This window comes from Cotesia typhae, unplaced genomic scaffold, assembly GCF_013202065.1.
Source record: "Cotesia typhae breed Kobodo isofemale line unplaced genomic scaffold, CoteBio_Ctyphae contig_5, whole genome shotgun sequence".
Taxonomy (NCBI): domain Eukaryota; kingdom Metazoa; phylum Arthropoda; class Insecta; order Hymenoptera; family Braconidae; genus Cotesia; species Cotesia typhae.
Window position 1 is genome coordinate 10052748 of NW_027423757.1, and position 23695 is coordinate 10076442.

General features: G+C 30.3%; 2 protein-coding genes across 6 annotated transcripts in view; one reads left to right on the top strand and one right to left on the bottom strand.

Moving 5' to 3' along the window:
• Nucleotides 1-1182: 1182 nt before the first annotated feature.
• On the top strand, nucleotides 1183-13911 carry LOC141531154 (uncharacterized). Of its 5 annotated transcripts, XM_074248704.1 has the most exons (24): nucleotides 1188-1433; nucleotides 1650-2123; nucleotides 2672-3025; nucleotides 3219-3819; nucleotides 3898-4368; nucleotides 4648-4773; nucleotides 4960-5838; nucleotides 6072-6160; nucleotides 6815-6963; nucleotides 7186-7644; nucleotides 7874-8088; nucleotides 8197-8309; nucleotides 8379-8523; nucleotides 8972-9072; nucleotides 9148-9323; nucleotides 9403-9689; nucleotides 9749-10140; nucleotides 10220-10432; nucleotides 10872-10997; nucleotides 11179-11331; nucleotides 11437-11586; nucleotides 12046-12277; nucleotides 12451-12630; nucleotides 13639-13911. In XM_074248704.1, the coding sequence occupies exons 1-24, from the start codon at nucleotides 1380-1382 to the stop codon at nucleotides 13773-13775; spliced, it is 6276 nt and encodes a 2091-aa protein (XP_074104805.1). In that variant the 5' UTR covers nucleotides 1188-1379; the 3' UTR covers nucleotides 13776-13911. The 5 variants fall into 5 exon arrangements, with proteins under 5 accessions (XP_074104806.1, XP_074104805.1, XP_074104803.1 ...); XM_074248702.1 differs by having other exon boundaries at nucleotides 3219-4368; XM_074248703.1 differs by having other exon boundaries at nucleotides 2672-3019; nucleotides 3219-4368.
• The window catches only part of LOC141530406 (uncharacterized), a 177253-nt gene continuing 167469 nt past the window's right edge, over nucleotides 13912-23695 (bottom strand). Inside the window, exons 8-14 of the mRNA XM_074247485.1 lie at nucleotides 22839-22955; nucleotides 22435-22548; nucleotides 22162-22305; nucleotides 19384-19586; nucleotides 18002-18153; nucleotides 17310-17382; nucleotides 13912-17189 (exon numbers count right to left, since the gene is read on the bottom strand). Coding sequence (XP_074103586.1) covers nucleotides 17168-17189; nucleotides 17310-17382; nucleotides 18002-18153; nucleotides 19384-19586; nucleotides 22162-22305; nucleotides 22435-22548; nucleotides 22839-22955 — 825 coding nt within the window. The 3' untranslated portion in view covers nucleotides 13912-17167. The remainder of the gene's footprint in view (nucleotides 17190-17309; nucleotides 17383-18001; nucleotides 18154-19383; nucleotides 19587-22161; nucleotides 22306-22434; nucleotides 22549-22838; nucleotides 22956-23695) is intronic.

Consider the following 23695-nt stretch of genomic DNA (forward strand, 5'->3'; position numbering starts at 1 on the left):
GATAATCATTGATAATTACCGAGGCATAAATTTTCTAAAAATATATATTTTTTAATGGATTAATATTAGTACAAAAGAGAAATTTTTAAAAATAAAATTAAAGATAATTTTATACCGAAAAATTATTCAAGCTTGAAATTTTAATACCGAATGATGTAAATTAAATAACATATAAATTATAGTTATTGAGTGATTTAACACGTGTTAAGTAATTAGCGTATGTATATAGTATTTTAATTTAAATAACTGTGCCGATTATTTAAGTGATTTAAGTGAATTTTAAGTTGAATGATTTTTTAAAAAAATAAATTAATAAAAAATTTTTATTAATTATTTCTAAAACAATTCTATAAAAAAAGAAGAAATAAATCACACTGTAACTATCAAATAATTTTATTTATCAAGTTATCTAGTATTAAACGTCAAAAATAATTTATAATTTAGTTCTTAATTCTTTAACTTGTAATCTCAATAATTACTCACACAATAATAAAAAAACCCAAGATAAATTGATTTCAAGAATTAATAACGAAGAAGCATTTTATTATCTGGATTGATGAATAATTGTTAATAGAAACCCAGATGTGTTTACCAGTAGCTAACAATTAATCAGTCACAACTGTGCATTATAATTTAATTATTGCTCAAAACTTGTATTACTCAATTAAATCCTACAATAACTTAAAAAAAAAAAAAATACTTTTAGTACAGAAAATTCAATAAGTTTGAGTCTTATTCTATTGAAAGTATTTTATTAAGCAGCGCGGTGATAAAAGTGTAATAAAGTGAAATATTGAATTGACCGCGGTCAATTGGTTTATTATTTTTCTCAGCTCCATTAATAAATTCGTTATTGTTGTATGACACATGACTGTAATTTACAATAAATTGTATTGATGCAAGATGCTGCGTATTAAATGTAGGCCACACAAATGAAGACACACTTGTAATAGTTTAGTTTAATATTTATTTAATGTTTTCGATGCACGGAAAGACCGCTTCAGCATTGAACCTTTAACCGCGACCTAGCTGATAACCTTTTGCTGGGAAATGCTTCTGTCTTACAATATATATTAATAAAAATATTATCGTGAGGTTTTTTTTTTTTTTTTTTTTTTTTTTTTTTTTTTTTTTTTTTTCGTCAAAAGACAGCAAGACAACGAGCCAGTGTTGACTTAAACGCTTTACCAAGTAGACACACCGATACTGACAAGTGTTTTTAATAAAATACTCGTTAGATATTTTTATTTCTATTTCATATATATTTATTTTATTTTATAAATATTCTAATCAGCCGATTTCTTTATTCAGTCGCTGCATGACATGTGTAAGAGTGATATGAATTTAATAGTTTAAATAAAATTTAGTGACTGAAGATCATGAAATTTAAAATAATTTTTTTATTTTTCTTCTTGGTGGAAATTGTCAGAGGAGTAAGTAATTTTTTTATTTATTTATTATTTAATTAATAATTAATAAAAAAAAAAATAAATAAGTTAATTTAAATTTACGAGAAGAATATAAAATTATTTAAAATATTTGTTTGACTTAAAAAATGAATATTAAGTGTGAAGATAACAGATAAGATATAATGATAGTACGATTAGGTAGAAGAAAATTCAACATGTGTTATGGCATTATTATTATAGATTTATGATCCAGCATTAACAACGACAAAGCCACCGCAGCGTCGAGAATCTTTGCCGTGGTATTTGTCAGGTGAAGATTCCGTACCACCCGCAGAATTTCTGTTGCCGCTTAGAGCTAAACCATCAGAAGCTCAGACGCAGAGAAATGTCCCCGGTACTAAAGGTTCGAGTAATTGGCGTAAGAATTCCCGAAGCGATATTGAACAGCACTATGAAAAGGATACCCAGCACATTCCGTATAATTATTACAATAATTACAATGACAATCTTGGGTTTTACGATCAAGTGCAGTCTGTAACAAATGATGATCATCAAAGTTACGATAACTTTGGATCTTACAATCTCAACGGGAATTTATATAACCAAAATTTACCCAGTAGTAAATCCCGAGATGTCAAAGGTACTCTAAAGGATTTTAATAAAATTAAATTTACGGAACAGAGTATCTATGAAGGAATTACCGATGATTACAATGTACGTTTTACATGCAGACTATATAATTATTTTTATTAAAAAATTAATTTTTTAATTAATCAATATTGATTGAAATAAATTTTATAGCAGAAGAATATTGAAATAATTGGAATGAATAAACTAATTACATTAACATTTAAATAATTTTATAATTGCACGTATTGAATGTTTAATTTTCTAATAATCAAAGCATGAATAAATTTCACCCGCAAAATATTAAATATAATTAAACTAAATTAAATTATACATATTTCATCGATTGCTGCATGATGCAAAACAAATTTTTAATTAAATTACGCATTGAAAAGATTTATTGATAGTGTATTGATTAATATTTCAAAGGTACACTGTTTTATTAACTCTTCAGCATGTAAAATATCATTTTTAATGAAGCTAAATTTAAAATATTTAAAAAAAAAAAATCAAAAACAGTGAATATAACGGTGACATTCAAGAGTCAAGCTGAATCCTGCATCCCGCATGTAAACTAATGGATTTTATTTACCTTAAAAAAGAAAAATATAATTAGCAACAGTTAATTTCAACAGAAACCACGTAAAGAAGCGATTGTCGGGTGGAAAGAAGAGTTGTCAAAGGTGGCAAAGTACGACCGCGCAACAGGAGTAGAGTGTCCTTACCCGGAAGCAACTGGTCAGTTTATTTACCCAATTGACTGTAATTTCTTTGTAAACTGCTGGAAAGGACGTGCTTTTATCCAACCGTGTGCACCTGGAACTAGATTCAATCCCGAAACTCTCGAGTGCGATTTCCCCTACAAAGTTAAGTGCTACGGTGGAGAGTTGGCTGACTTTGTTGGATCGGATTACTCACAGCCGGAAATTTCTGGACAACGAGAGCCTTTGTCGATTAAATATTCTCCATTAGTTACTGCTGAGGTTAATGTATGTCAAGCTATCTCTTCTAAGCTCCGTCAAACTCACTCAAGAGTTTCTAAATCCACTGATAATTCCTTTTAGAAGCATGTAGAGATTAGTACTTAGCATTTACCACTTAAACCTATAATTAACAAGTACTTTTAGTTTATAAATTACAACAGGGCTTAACAATTCTAATTAAAATTTTTTTTTCCACCAGAGTTACCAACCAACATGTCTGGAGCAGCTAACTGGATTCCTGCCGCATCCAGAAGACTGCAAAAAGTACCTTCAGTGCGTAAACGGTCGAGGGATTATCAGAGACTGCGGCCCGGGGACAGTATTCAATCCAATAATAGGCGTCTGCGATTGGCCTAAGAATGTTCGGGGCTGCGAAAATACGATCGAAGAACCCGAAGACACTTTACCTCTTTATCTAACTCCACCGCGATCTGCACCGATATTATCGCCGACCAGAGATAGTTCCTTAAGTTATGTACTTCCAAATTCTCAGAATAGTTGGAGACCAATTCCAGCTCGACAACAAGTGACTCAACCGATCGCTTGCCCGCGGGACTTTTCAGGAATCTCTAAACATCCTACAGATTGCGCTAAATTTTTACAGTGCGATCACGGCGCGACTTTCGTCATGGATTGCGGCCCGGGGACTGTTTTTAATCCCAGTATTAGTGTCTGCGACTGGCCATACAACGTTCCCGGTTGCGGTCAAGCTGGACAGAATAATAATGATAATATTCCGGTAGAACGTGAAGGAAGGACACACGATTTGAATTCTTGGAATCATCAAGGAAATTCCAACAGTGGGTTCAATTCAAATCATCCTAGTTATAGTCAAAGCCAAAGTAGACCTTGCTCATACCCTGGCTGTTCGAATGTAGGTCAGGGACAAGGACAAGGGCTAGGATATAGTTCAGGACAAGGACAAGGGCAAGGTCAAGGAAGATTCCCTCCAAGATATCCAAATCGTCAAAACCGGCCACCAATTGTTGACAATCGTCCTTCTAGACCAAATTCTTACAACCCGCAACAAAATTCTCAACAGAATTATCCTCACTACAACAACAATCATAATATTAGAAACAATAATGATAATTTAAGAGAGTTTCCAACTTTTCCGGGTAATATTTATGTAGAAGCGCCTAGAACTAACAATCAATGGAAACCCATCACGAGCAATAATAATCAATGGAACCAGCCTACTTGGAGACCGTCTCCCGCTGATTCAACTCAAAACCCTGCGGTATTTAATGGCCACGGATATGGCCATGGATATGATCCTTCTGGTGGATTTATTCCAGGAAAGTGGTCTGATCATGATCAAAGCTTGTTGCCTCATTCAATCAATCAAGGTAAGTAATCCATTTGAACTTGCATTTCCAATTGTATTGTTCATTATATTTGAAGTAGGTGTAGAGCTTCTGTAGAAGCCTCTCGAGCTTTGTAACTAAAACCTTTTAAAAATTTATTAACGCTTTTGCTTCTATATGTGTCTATTTTTCTTTTCTTTTTTTTTTTTTTCGTCTGAAAAAAGCAATGAATAAAGAATAAGAAGTGTAAAACGAATTTTATCCCAGCTAATCCTTATGGAGTAGCAAAGACTAATTTACTAGCATTGATAAATTTTAAAGAGTCTCCAATAAGTTTTACGGATAAGCCCAGTTACCGGTTATCAGATCCTGGAAATTCAAAGACACAACTAAATCCAGGGATGAAAGGCAAGGATATTTATAATCAGGTGAAAGGTCAATCGGCAGGTATGAATAGAATTGTTAATTTAGATTTATATTTTTAGTCTTGGATCAATTTCTGTTAATAATAAATGAAATTAAATCTGTCGAAATTTGAAAATGACATTTCATTTAATTAATTTAAAGCAATTGATTTATTTTTAATAATATATTGAGATATCAATCAATAATTTCTTGAATATATATTTTTAGATTCTTCGAATTTGTCAAAATCTACACCAATGGGAATTTACGTAAATGCAAATGGTACTCGTATATACGGTCATTATATTTTAAAAAATGATAATAAATCTTCAAGCGTAAGCCCGGATAAAAGTAAAATTAAAAAAGTAAATCCTTCTGGGTACGTCGATTCGAATTATTACAACATTACAAATATTAATGGATCAAAATGGAAGCCTCTTAATAATTCATATTCAGACACTCATCCTGATTTGACGAGCCAGTTGAATCCACAAAAGCATTACCAACCATGGAAGTCCATTAACCGCTATAACAAGACGCAATATACCATAAACAACCACTTTAATCAGTCTCATATTGGATGGGAACCTGAGAACAAAACAAACAATCATTTATACAACCATAACACACGTACTTATACAACTTCGGAGGAGCCGATTCGCCGTTATGAAGCCAACAATGTTGGTAATTATAATGCTCACAATGGAAACCCTATTTCTAGTACTGATAGTACACCAGATGCTTTTGGTTCGTCTTATTCACCCTCTGAAATTCCGACGAACCGGGGAGAGAAAATTTTACCCGACGGAGTAATGGTGCCTTGGGAAAAACCTGATACAAATGCGCCAGAGGTATCGATTGACGAGGACATTAATTACGGGTACGATGACGTGCTTGGAAACGAAAATAAAATAAGTCCGGTGTCCGTTGGACCTAATATTGATAAATATGACGTCGATGTGCTGGATGTTGATACATGGAAGCCCAAAATAACTAACAAAACTAAAGGCAAAAGTAATAATGACGACAACAGCAGTATTATGAAGATTGATAGCAAAATCGTGGACCTGGAGATTTTTAACGTTGAATCGGCCCCTTGGCAGCTCAGTAAGTAACTTTCATATCAATAAGTAAGTACAGTAGCTAAGAAAATTCACTCTGGTAAGGCTCGTACGCTCATAAGTTTTCTAGTCGTTACTTTTAAATGTTTTTTGTTGACGCTTTTAATGAATTTTTAGCACTGCTTGCTTGCTAGCGGCACCAATCAACTTTTTATTGCAATTTTGTTTCTTTTCTTTTTTTTTATTGTTAATAAGAATAAAATTTTTATTATTTTACAGTCGAGACCGCTTTCCCGGTTTATTATGTTCCGCCGCTTATTTCTCTGGGTCATACGAATGACAAATTAATTACTCCTTTATCCGGTCAGGTATACTATGATTAAATATTTCTATTTTTAATTAAATCATTTTTCTTTTTTTTTAATACACGGAAAAAGAGAAAAATTACATTATAAATAGTAATAAGCGACGCTTTATATAAAAAACGAGAAAACTTGCAGTTTGAAATAACATTTTTATAAATTCAAACTTTTAATGTTAATTTTCAATGTAATTCCTACAAAATCTATAATAATTACAATCTGAAATTGTATTTTTCCAGTTTTTACATGAAGCGCATAATGTAAAATATTTTTCGTCATTGTTTAAAGTGTAAAAATTTTTGTGTATACTGAAAAAAAAAATTCCTGACTGGAGTGTAAATTTTTTTGGCTTAAGAAAATATTAAAGAAAGTTGAAAATTACTTAAATAAAGTCAGTTTCTTGAGTCAAGAAAATTTCTTCTGGGTCCAAAATATCTTCTATTTTCCTTAAAATTTTCTTGGCGCAAGAAATTTGTTTTTTGTGTGTAAAATATTACACTAGAGTGTGGAATTAATTTTAGTTTGTGTAAAACAATTCAGTAACACAAATATTTGTGTTAAATTTGATGAAATTTTTTTTTACTGTGTACATAATGTAATTTTTCTTTTTTTATTTTTTCCGTGCAGTTACTTTATTAAAAGTTTCATTTTTATTTTAAGGTTTTGAGACTGAGAGGGGGTTCTAGCAACATAAATGGATATGTTGAAGTACAAGGTATTGAACCGGGGTGGGGAGTTGTTTGCGATACTAAGCATGGATGGACTTTAAAGGAAGCTAATTTAGTTTGTCGTCAGCTTGGATTTACAAGGTTTTTATTTATGTTATTAAGAGTACCAGACATTGAGAACTTTTTAAGTTTTAATAAAAAATAAAATATGTATGGGGTATATCGGGTCAGAAGTTTTTTTTTTTATTAAATTTATTATTTATTTATTATTTGCAATTTATTATTTTAATTTTCTTACGAAAATAAATCTTATTGATTTAATTTATTACAAGAAAATATTTAGAGTATTTTTTATCAATTCAGAGGCGCAGAAACTGCTTGGCAAGGGAGAGTAAAAAAAGACGAAAGCATCCCCGACTGGATTGCTGCAACGAGTGTCCAGTGTTTTGGGAACGAAACTAATTTCCAGTCGTGTAAATTTACCCACGGAAGTGAATGTAATATCCAGAGGGATGCTGTAGCAGTCAGTTGTCTGCCTAATCGAGTTGCTCATTGTCGCGGTGATGAAACACCTCACGATGGTAACTGCTATCATCTCGCCGACTCTAGCTCGGGATTAAATCATGCCGAGGCTTTGAAATACTGCTCCTCGAAGAATTCAAGACTTGTTGACATCACCACCCAGGGGGAAAATAATTTCCTATCTGAATGGCTGATACAGAGCCACCCGGAAATCGAGTCAATCATGACCTCGGGAATTGGGTTTACTACTTTTAATAGAACCATTTGGCTGTGGGAAGATTCCGCTAAGGCTAAATTCAAGTCAGTATTTTATTCTTAATTAATTTCTTCTTCAATAAATAAATAAATAAATAAATACTTAGAATCAATTACAAATAATTTAATGGACAAATTTGACGGAATAAATCCTAGAACCAAAAAACTATTCAAAACTCCATCAAAAACCGAACATAAAAAATTAAATATCTCTGAAAAATATATAAAATATATTTTTTTAATTTTATATACAATTTCAAATTTTAATTGCTAGATTTTCAAAATGGTGGCCTGGATGGAGAAGCGATAAGAAAATTCCACCGTGGGCGGGATCGCGACCCGTTTGTATAATAATGAAGAAGAAATATCCTTGCTATAATAATCCAGACTCAATTTGCTTGTCTGATTACTTTTTCTGGGACATTGAAGACTGCGCTGCCTCGATGAAGGGTCACGCTTATATTTGTAAAAGGCCTTACGACGACATAAGTACGTAGAGTATTAACTTCAAGACCGCAATATGTAACCGCTTATCTTGTACTTGGGGTTAGAGCACAGAGTACATTATCACAATATTTAACGACTTAATATTTACAGGTTGTGTTTACGGTAAAGGACATCAGTATCTGGGTAAAGCTAGCGTAGCAGCATCCGGTAAACCTTGTTTACCCTGGAATCATACAACCGTAGCTTATCCCCTTCTTGTTAACGTAAGCGCGAATTAAAAGTTCAGATTACTGAATAAAAAGGCTAATTATTTTATTTCTTCTTTTATACAGGTCGTAGATCGCGCAGTCAGGGAAAAATTAAAGACTCATAATTACTGTAGAAATCCAAATCCCTTCGAAGAATCTAAACCTTGGTGTTTTACAGACATCTCGGGTGAACGCGAATCCTGTGACATACCTTCTTGTGGTTATACTGGTAATTCTAAAAATAAATAATTAATTACTAGCAACCTTGCAGTCATTATGTGACTTGTGAACTAAAAATAAATAAAATTTTGCTTTATTAAATAATTACTTTTGTTAAAATGCATTGTACTTTTTTAAAAATTGACGTTTTTTAAGATATAAACTCATCTCGTGGTTACACTCACCGAGACCTTTCATTTAAGTACCAACATGGCATTTTTTATACATTTTATATATATATATATATATATATATATATATATATATATATATATATATATATATATATATATATATATATAGTATTTGTGAAATATATAAATATATAAAATATATGAAAAATTGATGTGGGTACTCAAATGAAAGATCTCGATGAGTGTAATGTCGAGGAGAGCTTATATATTTAATAATATATTTACAAAATAATTTATTATATTATTTATTTTTTTTATAAATAGGCTCAGTACGGTCTCCAATAGGTGGTACTTGCAAAACAGGTCATTTTGAATGTTTACCCGAGGAATGTATTCCGTTACACTGGGTTTGCGATGGCGAATCAGTAAGTGTTAAAATTAATTAAAATTAATTAATAAAATAAATAAGTAATAAAATCAACATTATCAATTTTCTTAAGGACTGTACGAACGGTAGAGATGAATTACGGTGCTCAGAACACTTGGAATTTTTCACAAAAATACAAGGTCATCGGCTGACTGGCTACGAAGTAGAAAAGTGGCTGAATACTCCGGCGAAGACTTGTGCTTTGCGATGCAAAGAAGCTAAATTTACTTGTCGTTCATTTTCACATAAGTAAGTTTATCAATCTTACTTTAGAGTTTACATTTATTTACTTGATAATTAATTGATTGATTGGTGACTGGTTGTTTAGAATTAGTGAAAATCTGTGTTTGCTGAGTGATAATAACGTGGGATCCACTGGAGCGTTGGAAGCCGTCAGTGGTTTTGATTATTACGAGATGATTGATTTAAGCGTCGATTGCACAGGAATGTTTGTTTGTAATAATAAAAAATGTATCAATCAAACGCAAGTATGCGACGGAAAAAACGACTGCAAGGATAGGTCTGATGAAAATAGTTGCGACCCTGCGAAACTGGATTACGGAATACGGCTGAGTGGTTCTGAAAATGAATATGAAGGCCGCATTGAAGTTAAAAGTGGGTATTTTAAAAATATAAATAACTCAGTAATTAATTTAATTTTATTATTATTTTAGTAATGGGTGTCTGGGGGCAGGTTTGCGACGATAATTTCGGAATGTTAGACGCTGAAGTTATTTGCCGCGAGTTGGGATTTGAATTAGGAGCTCTGGAGCTCCATCTGGGAGGATTTTTCGGGAATATGGACCCACCGACGCGGTTCATGGTCGACCAGTTGACCTGCAGAGGCAACGAAACTTCTCTGAGAGAGTGTGATTTTGACGGATGGGGCGTTCATAACTGCTCGCCGGAAGAAACTGCCGGGGTAGTCTGCAAAACAGCCGTCGAAACTTGTCCCGAAGGCAACTGGAAGTGTGACACAAGTCCTGTTTGTATTCCCACTCCTTTTATTTGCGATGAAGTCGTTGACTGTCCCGATTCTTCTGATGAGAGTCCAGCTCATTGTGATGTAAATTTTATTAAAAAAAAAAAATTTACAGGATTGATAATTAAAGTAATTAATAAAATTGAAAAAAATTGATTTTTAGGCGCCGTTTGAAATAAGACTAGCAAACGGAAGTAGTCCATCGGAAGGCCGCGTAGAAATACGTCATCACGGTGTCTGGGGGACTGTCTGCGATGATGATTTTACTCATGCTGCTGCTAAAGTAATTTGCCGGTCATTGGGCTTTGGGGGATCTTCTACAGCTAAAAAAGAGTCTTTCTTCGGACCTGGTGAAGGCCCGATTTGGCTTGACGAAGTAAATTGTCTTAATTTATTATTGATTATTAATATTATAAGCTATTTATTTATTTATTCACATGAATGCCAATCGGCATTGTACATTTATTAAGATATTTTTTAAATTATAAAATTCTAGCTAGAAATTTACACAAAAATAAATTCTTATTTAATGATGCCTAATTAAAATAATAAATATTATTAATAATATATTCACAATTATTATTAATAATTGAAATTTTGATTTTTTAAAACAAATTATATTTTAGAAAAATTTGTAAAGATGTAATTTTTTAATTCAGTGTAACTTTTTTCGGTAAGCGAAAAATTTTTATAGTAAAAAAAAAATTGATTCATTTTTCTTTTTTCTTTCTTTATTATTAATAATTTTGCAAAATGTATTTTTGGACACGTTATAATTAAATTTAGTTATTTTAAAGACTTATAATTAATTTTAGATATTTTGCTATGGAAATGAAACGCAAATTTACCGGTGCGAGCACAGTTCATGGGGCCAGAGTAATTGCAATCACGAAGAAGACGTAGGAGTGATTTGCCAAGACGTTTCAGTTAATATCGAAGAGGTAATTGACGATATTGCTCCTTAATTGAGTTTATTAATTGCTACCTACTGGCGTGAAATACTTAATGATTTGTAAATGAATAATAAAGTTTTGTACCAACAAAAACGCATGTAATTATTCCTACGCCTCTATTCCTTGCTCATTGCTGTTTAATTTTTAGTAAATTTTTTTATTTTGCCAGGACGAAAGTAACCGCGTGGTTACGGAAGTAAATATCAACGACATACTACCGAGTAACTGTGGAAAGCGCGCTGAAGATTTCCATAATGAAGAGGAAATATTTGCTAAGGTTGTCCGCGGTTCAGTAGCCCCGAAAGACTCGTATCCGTGGCAGGTATTTAGAAAATTATGGATATTATCATTATTGTTGTTGTTATTATGAAAAACTAATCGAAGAGTAATGTAAATACATTCAGCGATAATTTAATTTTTTTTCAAGGCAAGTATACGAGTGCGAGGTCACAGCAGGTCAAATCATTGGTGCGGCGCAGTCGTTATCTCTCCTCTGCATGTCTTGACAGCAGCCCATTGTCTCGAGGGCTACAACAAGGGTACTTATTTTATTCGCGCTGGAGATTACAATACTGAGGTAATAAAAACTCGTCGTGATATTATATACTTTTTTTATTTTAGCAAACAAATTTATAAATACAAAATTAATTAGTTTAAGAAAAAGTTTTTACAAGTATTTAGAGTTTGAAACTTTAATTTTTATGATACTGAAATTAGTAGGCGTTTAAATATTCTTGAAATTTGTATAATAAATTTAAAATCAATTATTAAAAGAGGAAATTTTAAAAAATTCGTAATTATAATTGTTTTCTAATTTTTACATGTGAAATTTTTTAATAAATTTTTTTTTTCACAATTTCATTGCTAAAAAATTAAAAAAAAATTTCTAATACCTGTCAACTTGAGTGTCATTAATTTTTTATTAAAATTTAATTGTTATAAAAATATAAAAAAATGTTAGAAGGCTGCTAAATTAAATTTTTTATAATTAAAATAAATAATTTTGCATTAATATATTTTTTTTTAATGAAAACAGATAATAGAAGGAACCGAAGCAGACGCAAATATAGAAGATTATTACATTCACGAGGAATTCCGGAAGGGTCATCGTATGAACAATGACATTGCTTTGGTGTTATTGAAAGGTCGTGGTATTCCACTCGGTGAGCACATAATGCCAATTTGTTTACCGCCGAGAAACGTAGAGTATCCTTACGGTTTGAACTGTACGATCAGTGGGTTTGGAAGCATCGAGACTGGAAAATCTGGTAGGTTATACCCCGTTGGCTGGCATATCATGCGTTACGCAGCTCTTAACTACTACCTCCGCCCTCTTGCTCCTCTTCTTCTTCATCTCTCTTCCATTTCCAGCGCTCACATTCACATTCAGAGCCCAGCCTCAGTAGGTGAAATATAATCACAAAGATCCTTGATTTTATAGCACACTCGAGGGATTTGCGCTTTGGTTGGATTCCACTGATTGACCAAAATATTTGCCGGGCAGACTATGTTTACGGGGAAGGCGCTATAAGTGATGGTATGATGTGCGCCGGATATTTAAATGAAGGCGTAGATGCTTGCGATGGAGATTCTGGCGGACCACTTGCATGTCATCATAATGGTAATTTCATTCATTTTAATTTTTAATTTATTTTATAAATATTTATTGCAAACTTCAATACTCCACTTTTTCTTATATTAACCAAGGTAAAGGTAAAAATAAATTAAGTGAAGAGCAACTCATTACATATTTATGTTTATTAATTTCATTTGCAGAGCACTTGCTTTTATTAATCAAGAGACAAATTGATTTTTATTATTTTTTAAAACTTTTGTAAGTTCTAATCGTAATTTTTAGTAGATTTTATAGAAATCGAACTATTGCATTGGTTCTTATGACGAAATAGAATTTTTTATTTGGGAATTTCCTGACATATTTTCAGCGTAAGGGATTTTTTTGATTTTCAGCGAATTTTTTGTAACAGGAGCTTTGTTTGGGCATTTTCGCTGAAATGTCAAAATTAGGTCAAAAGTATCCAAACAAAGTTCCTTTAAAAAATTATTAATAAGAGCGTATCCCGAAAAAAATACCCTTGAAAACACAGAAGGACGTAAAGAAACGGGCAGAAATGCAAAAAAAAATTTTGGTACGCTCTTATGGCACAAAAAAAAATTTTTTTCGGGAAACAACGTATTTTTACTTTAAATGCATAGAAATGATGAAAAAATTTTTTTTTCAAATTTTGTATCTATTTAAATTGCATCTAAAAGCTCTTTAAATAAGCTTCAATTTAAATACCATAAGTGTAGTCTCAAAATTATGTCATATTTCGCTATGTCAATTATGAAATTTGCTGTTGCACTGTTTTTTTTTTTTTGTATTTAATCTTAGTAGTTTTTTTTTTATTCCTTATGAAATCTACTTCCATTTTGGCCACCGAATGGCCTTTTTTTTAGATTCAATTGTTCATCCAAAACTACAAACTCTGCAAATGAAAATTAATATTGATGGAATGTGCTTTTAAGTTTCGAACCAGCGCAAACTAACGATAGTACCGAGTTTGCTTAAAAGTTATGATACGACTTACATGGGCACACTTCTAATACGTCTTGATATCAATATATACAGGTGTGTTCACCCTTTATGGCATCACCAGCTGGGGTCAACATTGCGGGAAAGCAAACAAGCCCGGCGTTTACGTACGTATTGCCCATTACCGAGATTGGATCGATAAAAAAATACGAGACTCGTTATCTGGCAGATAGTCCAGTAAACTTCTGAGGTCAACCTTTTTTTAAGTCTTAAAACTTACATCAGGACGAAGATACCCAAGATATAATCGATAATTGATAGCAAATAAATTTCAATATAAATAGGAAAATAAATAATTATTTTACACAATTTATTTTTAAGTTTCTATTTAAGTTTTATTTCCATTCTCACATTTAGTTTTTTTTTCTTTTTCTACAATTATTTTTTATTATTAATTTACCTTATATCTTATACACTTACAATAATATTATTATTATAATAATATGTAACGAAAAATTATATTTATGTACAAGTCCCAACGTATTCGATCGTTAATCGGCAAAAGTAAAAACATTATTGTAAATTGACATTATTTACACGAAGGACGGGTTTAAAACGTAAAAATTTTTTTTATCATAATAATAATAATAATAATTATAATTATAATTATTATCATTAATATTATTATAATTAGTATTTATGTTTTACAAACATACAGTCATATATATTTTAGTGCATTAATGTTTAGTGTAAATATGTTTATTAAAATTTATTTAATTAATTTAAATTAAAATTTTTTAATTTTATAAAAAAAATAATGATCGATACGTTTGGCAAAATATATATAAATATATGTAAACGGATATATTTATATATTTATATTTATTTTTATTTTATGATTGGTTATATTACTCGAGCGTCTAAAATCAAGACATAAAATATCTGTGTTTTATATAATAATATATATACATATCGCATATAACGTATATGTATATATATTTATAAAAATGTAAATGTATATAGAATCCATTTATCAGTAACGGTATGAGGTTTTATTTTTTATTCAACGTTTTAGTCCATATAACTTTCAGCAATATCATTTTCGCGATGAAATATAAATAACAACATCCATAATGTATATAATAATGTTTTATTTGTACGTGCGAACGAACAATTTATATTTTTAAATTTATTTTAATATCCTTTAATATACTTTGTATTTACTTTTTAAATAGAGTGTCACTCACGTGGAATGTGGGGGATCAAAAATATACCGTTTAATTAAAAATTAAATCCCTATAACTTATATAACGTTTAATTATAGTATTACAATTATAATTGTAGTATAATAATAATAATTTATAATTATTATGTTATTATTAGTCTATAAATATCATATAAATAATATTAATTACAAATACAAATACTCGGATGTATTTTTAAAATTAAAATAAATTGTTTCGCCTGTTTACTGCTCAAATACATGTATAATATATCAATGACATAACTAATAACTAGTGACTAGAAAACAAACAGCTATTTCAGATGTTCACCGACCTCATGAGACATTCAGACTCGCGTGCAATTTATTTACGATACTCACTTTATTTTAAGTGTCTATTTTTTTATACTTATTTCGTGTCGAGTTCATACGTCAATACATGTGTATTATATATTCATATTTATATTATTTATGTTTATGTATACTCTAACAGACTCGTTCATTCTTTTATATCCTAATTTTTTATTTATCGGCTTAATTATCGCGTTTATAATGGATTGTTATTAATATTATTTTTTTTTTTACTATTTACAGAATCGCTAATTGCGTCTCATTATAATTCAGTACTATAAGACATGTATTTTTTTTTTTTTTAATATTAATATTATTATTAATTATTATTTTTACTTGTATTTAAGTCAGTATGATAAAAAGAGATTGACGTAATTGCTTACTTATTTCTTAGCGGTCCGTTGATATAAACCGAACGGATTTGGCCGACTTAATTTATTCATTCAGATATTTTTAATAATAAATGAATAATAAAAAAATAAAAATAAAAATGCACATTTAAAAGCTTGTCAATAAAAAAATAAATAAATTTTACTTTAATAAATATAATAAATTCAACTTAAAATAATATAAAAGACGAAAGAATAGTGTAAATATAAAATTTTAGATTACATTGATCCAGTAGCGCCATTGATACGCACAATGGGAATTTATCGATGTCTACATTGAACGATATATATATTAATAGTATTATTATTATTATTATTATTATTATTTTATAAATGGTCTCTTGTTATTCATAATTGAAATTGAATTTTCGATAACGTGCATATGAATAGTAGGGCTCGATAAATTTTAAATGAAAAATATATTTCGGGCAATGTGCCAGATACATATTTTGATATTTAAATTCACATTGAATTAAATAGACTAAAAAATATTATTTTCAAGTTAATCATTCGTTTTATTTTATTTTTTACTTTCTTCTGCTTTGCAGCCTTTTTTAGGGTAGTGAATAGTGTGACATCTGCGATTTTTAAAAATCGATTACTTATTTTAATTACTTATTCATGTTTTTTTTTTTTTTTGTAATCTTGAAAATACGATTGACTGGTGTTATTTGGTACTGATTTAGACATTTTAATCTCGTTGTTGTGTTTGTAATCACGGTTTTAATCGCACGTATTTTTAATCCCAAGGAGAATACTCTTGGTCCCTATTTTCAATAAAAAATTCTTTTTTTTTTTAACTTTTGTTTCCGTTTAGTATTATTATTACTATTAATCTTTTCTTGTATTTCTTTTTTTGTTTCAATGTGGATTAATTAATCTGCTGGTAATTTTATAAATTAATTATCGTCTATCGGCTTTTGACTTGAATTTCAATAGTAATTATAATAATCAATGAAATTGAAACTATAATACTAATTTAATACTTAGAGAGAGTTTTTTTTATCACTATTAAATATAAATATAAATAATAAAAAATGAATATTTATATTATAAAAAATCAGTATAATTTATAAAGTAGAGTTTACTTTTCATTAAAATTACTTTTATCGCTATTAATATATATATTAATATATTATAGGAGCGTATATCAAAAATTGTATGTACAGTAAAATAATCAACTTGATAGTATCTCAAAATTATTAAAAACCTCAAGAAAGTAATGATTTATTTGTATTAATTTATTTTCCTTTAACGTGAGCTCTCTCGAAATATTAATAAAATGAGTGAGTTAAAAGCAATGAAAAAAAAATGAATAAATATACTTTGAGATACTTTCAAGCAGATAAATGCATACTTATTAAATTCTTAATGCATATTAAAATTGATACTGTTTTAAAATAGTATGACGTGTTTGTAGTTTTATAATCAGGCTTCAAATTTGGCTCACTCGACTTTGATCAGCCTGGTGTATTTAAATCTTAATATATTCATGAATATTATTTTGTCTTTATGTATTATTATTATTATTATTATTATTATTATTATTATTATTATTATTATTAATAATATTATTATTATTAATAATATTAATGTTACTTTTATTATTATTAATATATACGTATCTACTTCAGTATCGTTCCCATTCGGCGCTAGCTCTTTTTCACTGAGCGTTCAAATCGGACCTGGAAAAACAACAAGTAATATTTATCATTCAAATTCAATCAATTAATCATCCAAGAAAGGTAAAAAGTTTGTATTTTTAAATTATTTTTATCTTCATTGTTTTAGTTTTCTTAACTCACTTTAAAGCTTTATAACGTTCCTTTTCTGGATTGTTGTCAGGTGGCTCGCACTCAAAGGAAGCCAAGGCAAGAGCTAAAAAAATTCAATCGATATACAATTAAAATTTTTTTTTACATTTTATATATTTTATTAATATCGCTCGGAATTTCTTTAACAACCAGAAGACGAAACAAAGAAAATTTATTTCAATCTTGTCAGTTTTAATTAATTAAATATTATTTTAAATAACTGACAGTTTCATTAGATTTTTCATTTCTCCTGTCTACCGTACGTTAAAATAGTCTGACAAATTGAACAGCTTGAGAGAAAAAATTATGTTCCTACATTTATATTAATTATTATAATTATAATTATAGTTTTAATTAAAACAATAATTATTATAGCATTCAGTTTCCGTCTTAACAGATATTTGTCAATTTTTTTTTTATTTTTATAATAATTAAATTATTAGCAGACTTGCAGTCACTGTCACTGTACTTTTTTAACTATTGACGTTTGGAAAGATATAAGCTCATCTCGATGTTATACTCATCAAGAGCTTTTATTTGAGTACCCACATCCATTTTTTATATATTTAATAAATTTTATTTTAATATTAAGAAAAACTAATCAAAATATTATCTACTACTAATTTCTTGTTTTTAAATAAAATAAATAATAAATACTAGAAAAAAATAAAAGTAAAATTTACCATTTTCAGTTAGTACTGGACTTGCTTGTAGAAAAGCAATGACTCGTGAATTCTTCTCAAAAGGACAAGCCACCTGCTTCCATGCTATGAACTCAGTCACCTGTTTGGCAAGTTGCCAAAACTTTTCAAAGTTGATGTGACCATTTGGAAGTCTGTAAAGTACACGCATTGATAACTTTAGAGTCACTAACATAAAAAACTATAAAAACAAAATTTTCTTATAAATGTAAGTTAAAATCTAAAATTAAATAAATAAATAAAGCAAACAGACGTGGAAAAAAAATAAACAAGTAAATTCAACACATAACAAAGAATCTTCAATAAAAATGGCAACTAAATAAATGAGATAAAACGAGAAGCAGATGGAACAGATAGTTTCAGTTTAGATTGCTTCAATAGTTGGAAAAGTTGTACAATTTGTCGAGTAAGGACAGCTAAGAATTCTGCAACAATTTTCTTCCTAACAACTTTCTTATTTACAGTTATATATATATTATATATTATATATTGTATACAATATACAATATACGTTATACAAAAATATATATAAATACTATAAACTTTTTACATGTTTAGTATCGCTTCGCAAAATTATATCTCGTGTACTTGTTACTTGTTACATTAAATATAAACTTTTTTGTTGCTATTTCAGAGTCAACCAACCGAGATAAGAGTAACGAAGGGTGAAACCAGTGCAAATTACGCGGCAAAGTTTTCGTCTTCGGTAAAGTGGGCTTTGTCTTCTATTATATTCCATTCTGCCTGTACTTGGTAAAGTTACCAAATTTACATGAACCAGTGTGTTAATTTTGATTGTGAATTGAATATCAATATTTACTATTCACTATTCACTACTGAAGGTACTGTTGTGTAAATTGTAATTTAATATAAATCATACTAAATTATATAGTCACTGCTATAACTCTGAAGATCGTGCACATTGCTTTTATTTTTTTTTCTCTGTCAAAATAATTTCAATGGAAAATGTAGATTTAACTTGTTGCTATTATAAGCTAGTGGGAAAACTTTAGCTATTGCGAGTTTAATAAGTTAATCTAGATACTGTAGCCACGAACCGCGAGGAAATTAGTCTTCAATGTTGAAGATAAGCTGAGATGAAAAATAAAAGGAAAACAAGCTAGATTATGACGAAAGATGAAGATGAAGAAAAGAGATTAAGCGATGGAGGAAGAGGAGAGACGCAACGATGCATGGTTATCATAATTATAAGCTTTGATATTAGAACATAAAGTACCTTAACTTTAGTACTTTGTTCATTTTTTTAAAGTAACTTTTGCACTTTAGACTAATTGATTTTTTGATTGCAGAATTTCTCGCTGTTCGGAGCTTATTAACAACATTAAGTCTCTAGAATTACGTACTTGTTACTGCATCCTTCGTTGAGGAAGTAGAGATCTTTCACAAGTAAACTGAAGAAAGGAACCACAATTCGCTGTCTTTCATCGGTAGCGCCAACGCTTCGCCACATTGCTGCTTTGAGAGTGCTGCGGTAGCTGCTGAAGTTGCTGCTCGGGTCCATTTGATGCTCCAGAATAGAGAACTTTGCTGACTGGACTTTTGACCACTGTTTTGACAAACAAGCAAATATTTGAATACTTTTTTACGATTTTTTATGATGTACAATAAGTATATGTTGTGTGTCGAGTCACGCGATCAGATTTGCCGAGTTGGGTGTAAAAAACTTTTGCTGACAAGTGTTAGAGGGAAAATATTTTTTATAAAGAAGTTTCGGGTAAATATTTGGTTGGCTATTTCTAAAAATTTAGTATTTACAAGTCATGCTTTTTTTTTTAATTTGTAAAAAAAAATAAACACATGGAAAAAAATATAAAATTGAATGAATTAAAAATAATTAATGTTTACGGTCGTTGATAAATAAATTAAAAATTAATAAGTAATTTTCGTATAATTATAATTTGTTGTAAAATTTGTGGTTTGTAATAATATATTCCATTAAAATGGGACGATTTATAATGAGCAATATAATTAAATTATTAATAAATAGTTCATTTGTTAATTTATGCAATAAAGTAAAAACTAATTAATGAGACAAATATTCTCAAAATGAGTAATTATCAATAGTAAATAATAAATAATAAATAATAGAGAAATTACAATAGTGAAAAGGTGGAGAGTTGTAAAAATAATAAATTTATGTTGGGGATAAAAGTACCGAAGCAACATGATTGAATTAGTAAAGCGAAACTACCACAGAGTGTTTTAATTTATAATATGTATAAGTAGTGGAATGAAAAGTTTGTACAGGATGGAATTTCATGGCTAGTGGATATGATGTATGAGGTTGACGTGGGGCAAATAATTTAGCAGGCAACCAGCAACCGGGAACCGGGTGTGAGTACGATACCAGACTTGGGAGAGAGTTGAGTGGAGAATAGATATGAGAGCCCGCGTGAGCGAGAGTTGACTACGACATAGACACAGACAGTAATTGAATTAACTTCGAGGACGAAACTGTCGCGAAACTCGCACGCGGGTGCGATCCCGGATTAATTCCGACTGTCTCCCACCATCAGGAGCATCACCATCATATAATACTCCACAGGATAGTCTCGAGGGATTTAATTCACCCATTACCATGTGGACGCCGTTACACCCTCGGACTTTGGACCATTCACACGAGGGTTTATCACACGAGAAATTAGCATCGTTAAATGTCGAACGATCAGTGTTGTGCATCACTTATAATTGTATGTCTATGTACTGCTCTGTTGGAATTGTACTATGTTTTCGCGTCAACTTTCCAAACTTGTAACATCCCTGTCAAATTATACTTTTATTCAATTTGTCATGTATATCAGACTTTAAATATTTATCAATTTTACCATACTGTAATTTTATTGTTTATCGCTAATTGCTTCCATTAAATATTCAATAAATTTAATTTGTATTGTCTGTACTTGGTAATATCAATATTAAAATTTGATTTTTTTTTAATTCCAGATTCAATAAAACTTTTTAATAATTAAAATTACAAATCTCTCACTTTATACTCATTTATCAAAATCGATTATTTGTTAAACTTTTCAATATTTTTTTTTTTTTTTTTTTAACAAACTATTAAATTTTATATTATTTTTGACGTACAATAAAATTTTTGTGTTTAAATAAAAATATCTAAACTCTAAATAAAATTTATTTTATCATAAATTTATTTTTCATCCATTCTGTCAGCTTAGCAAAATTTTTATTCTCTACAATAATATTTAAGCGCGAAATAGAAAACGTGAGGGTACTTCTGGTGGTAATAAAAATAAAATTTTATCTTTTACGTAGTTATTTTTGCAGCGGCAGCATTTTCGAGTTACATGATATTTGATACTTTATATTTACTTCAAAAAAAAAAAAAAAAAAACAATACGAAGAGAGTAAAAGCTTTTTACTAGTGATTTAAGGTTTTCGATAGTATATTGTACTTGCACTTCGCGGGGTCCAAAAAGGGGGGCATAAATCTGTCCATACATACATACATACAGGGAATCTGTACAGACTCGTGAAAATGTGTACGTAGAATGTGAATAAAATCCGACGGAAGTAGTCGCGATAAGCGGCGTAGGTACTACTGGTGGTAAATTTCCATTAATGAAAATTACGAGGTTTGAATTTATCCCGAACGAATGTTGGTAACAACGTTTTTGCAATTATTTCCGTCGCGCCGTGCCGTAAATCAAGTCAACCACCCAAATGAACTTTGAACAACGTCCAGGATGTTTTTCACCGTTCGTGGAATGGATACTGGCTGGTAAACTTGAATCCACCTACGTTTAATGCCGTCGTACCGATTAAATCCCAGAGATAGTTACCGAAACTTAAACATAATTAAAAGTTTCTCAGACTGATTTCTGTTTCGCTATTCTCTGAGTTTCTCGTCACCTTTGGTTGATAAATTACAAATTACAAATTAATTTCAATGACTTTTACACTCCTTGCTCTTAACTTATTTATCATCAATTCCTCTTTAATTATTTCTAAGCAATCTTGATGACTTTCTCTCTTGGACGGAGCGTTTTAAAAGTTCTTCTTTGTTCCTAATTAAATGAAACCGGTCTACAAGATCCGCTTATAGTCAACGAAACAAAGCAACAAAAAACAATCAACAAAAAGGAAAGTTAATTACTTACAGTTTTCTTTAGCCGTGAAATAGGCGACATGTTTAATCCAGCAATAATGGCCATTAAGGAATTAAAGTTGCCTATGTTGAAGCATTCCCTGGCTGTTTCGATCCAATATTCCACGACGCGGACTCGCTGTTTCTTCTTGGCGTGCTTTTGAATAAAAAAAATAAATAAAAGTTAATACGGAAAAAAAAAATAGATGTAGAAATAAAACAAAGCAAGGTTGAAAAAATAAAGTAAGTTAATAATTTAATAAGAAAAGTTATTTTATTTGATTACTTTGCAAACTTCGGTGGCGACGAAGTAACTCAGCCTGTTGAACCACTGAACGTACGACTCCAAATTCCTCGTCTTCTTCATGTCTTTGAAGGAGGTCTCCAGATGGGGCGACTCCTGTAGCATAAGCAAAGAGGATTCAATTGCTGGAGCAATACACTGACTGATTAATTGTAACGACATTGTTTCCGAACTGGGTGTAGTAGTTGTAGTCGTCATTGTCATTGTCGTCGTCATTCAGTCTTTGTGTTGTCATTGTATCGTTTGTTTACCCTTGTAACACACTGCACTCTATTTCTCTATTACTCTGTAGTGTACACTCCGGAGAGTAGAGTTGTCTCTCTAGTATCTGTAGTGTCCATTCGAGCTAAACACAAAAGTGGGCGGTGGGTGTTAGATGAACTCACCTTGGCAAATGCTTGTACAAACTCTTCGGGTCCGATGTACGAGAGTCTCTCCAGCTCGACGTGGGTCAATTGTTGTGCCAGCACTGTTGCTGATGGACATAGTTCTGTTACATCAACCTGGAATAAATAGTAGGGTAAATGTTAGTCCAGTTATGGATCAAATTGACTGATAAAATATATAAACCTGTCGTGGAATAAATTCTCATCTCTTAATTTTTTTAATACTAGAAATTTTGATCAACTGTTCAGAACTCAAGAATTGTCAATTGTAAATTTTAAGAGTTGAAAATTTTAGCTTTACTTCTAGAAAAAATTGTAATATATAAAATTAGCAACCTTGCAGTCAATATAGATTATAATTTTAGATAAAATTAATTATTAAAAAACGGATCAACCATAAAATTTTTTGTTTGATAATAATTTTTGGAAATTCACTCTCAATAAATGATATATAATTTTTATAAAGCGCGACTGCTGTTTGAAAGAGACGAAAAAAATTCAGTGAGTAAAGAATTACATTGAGTTTTATTTGAAGAAAGTGAAAAAAAAAAAAAAAAAAAAATGTGAGTTTAGTTATGACAATAGAACAGTACTTTAGTACATGGGTGAATTGAGTGATTGAAGAATCATTACTACTCTGTAGTAAAGCACAAGAGTATAGTGTAGAGGGCGTGTCAAAGAAGTGGAAGGACAAAAAAAGATACTCGAAGACGACTCACTCAGCAAAGATACAATGTGAGAAGTAAAGAGAGTACACGACGCTTGCCTTTTACTTTTATGGCAATCTATCTATATTTTTCGTTCATTTTTTATTTTTCTCAGTCGTCTTATTCCATTCGATTTAAAAATGATATTGG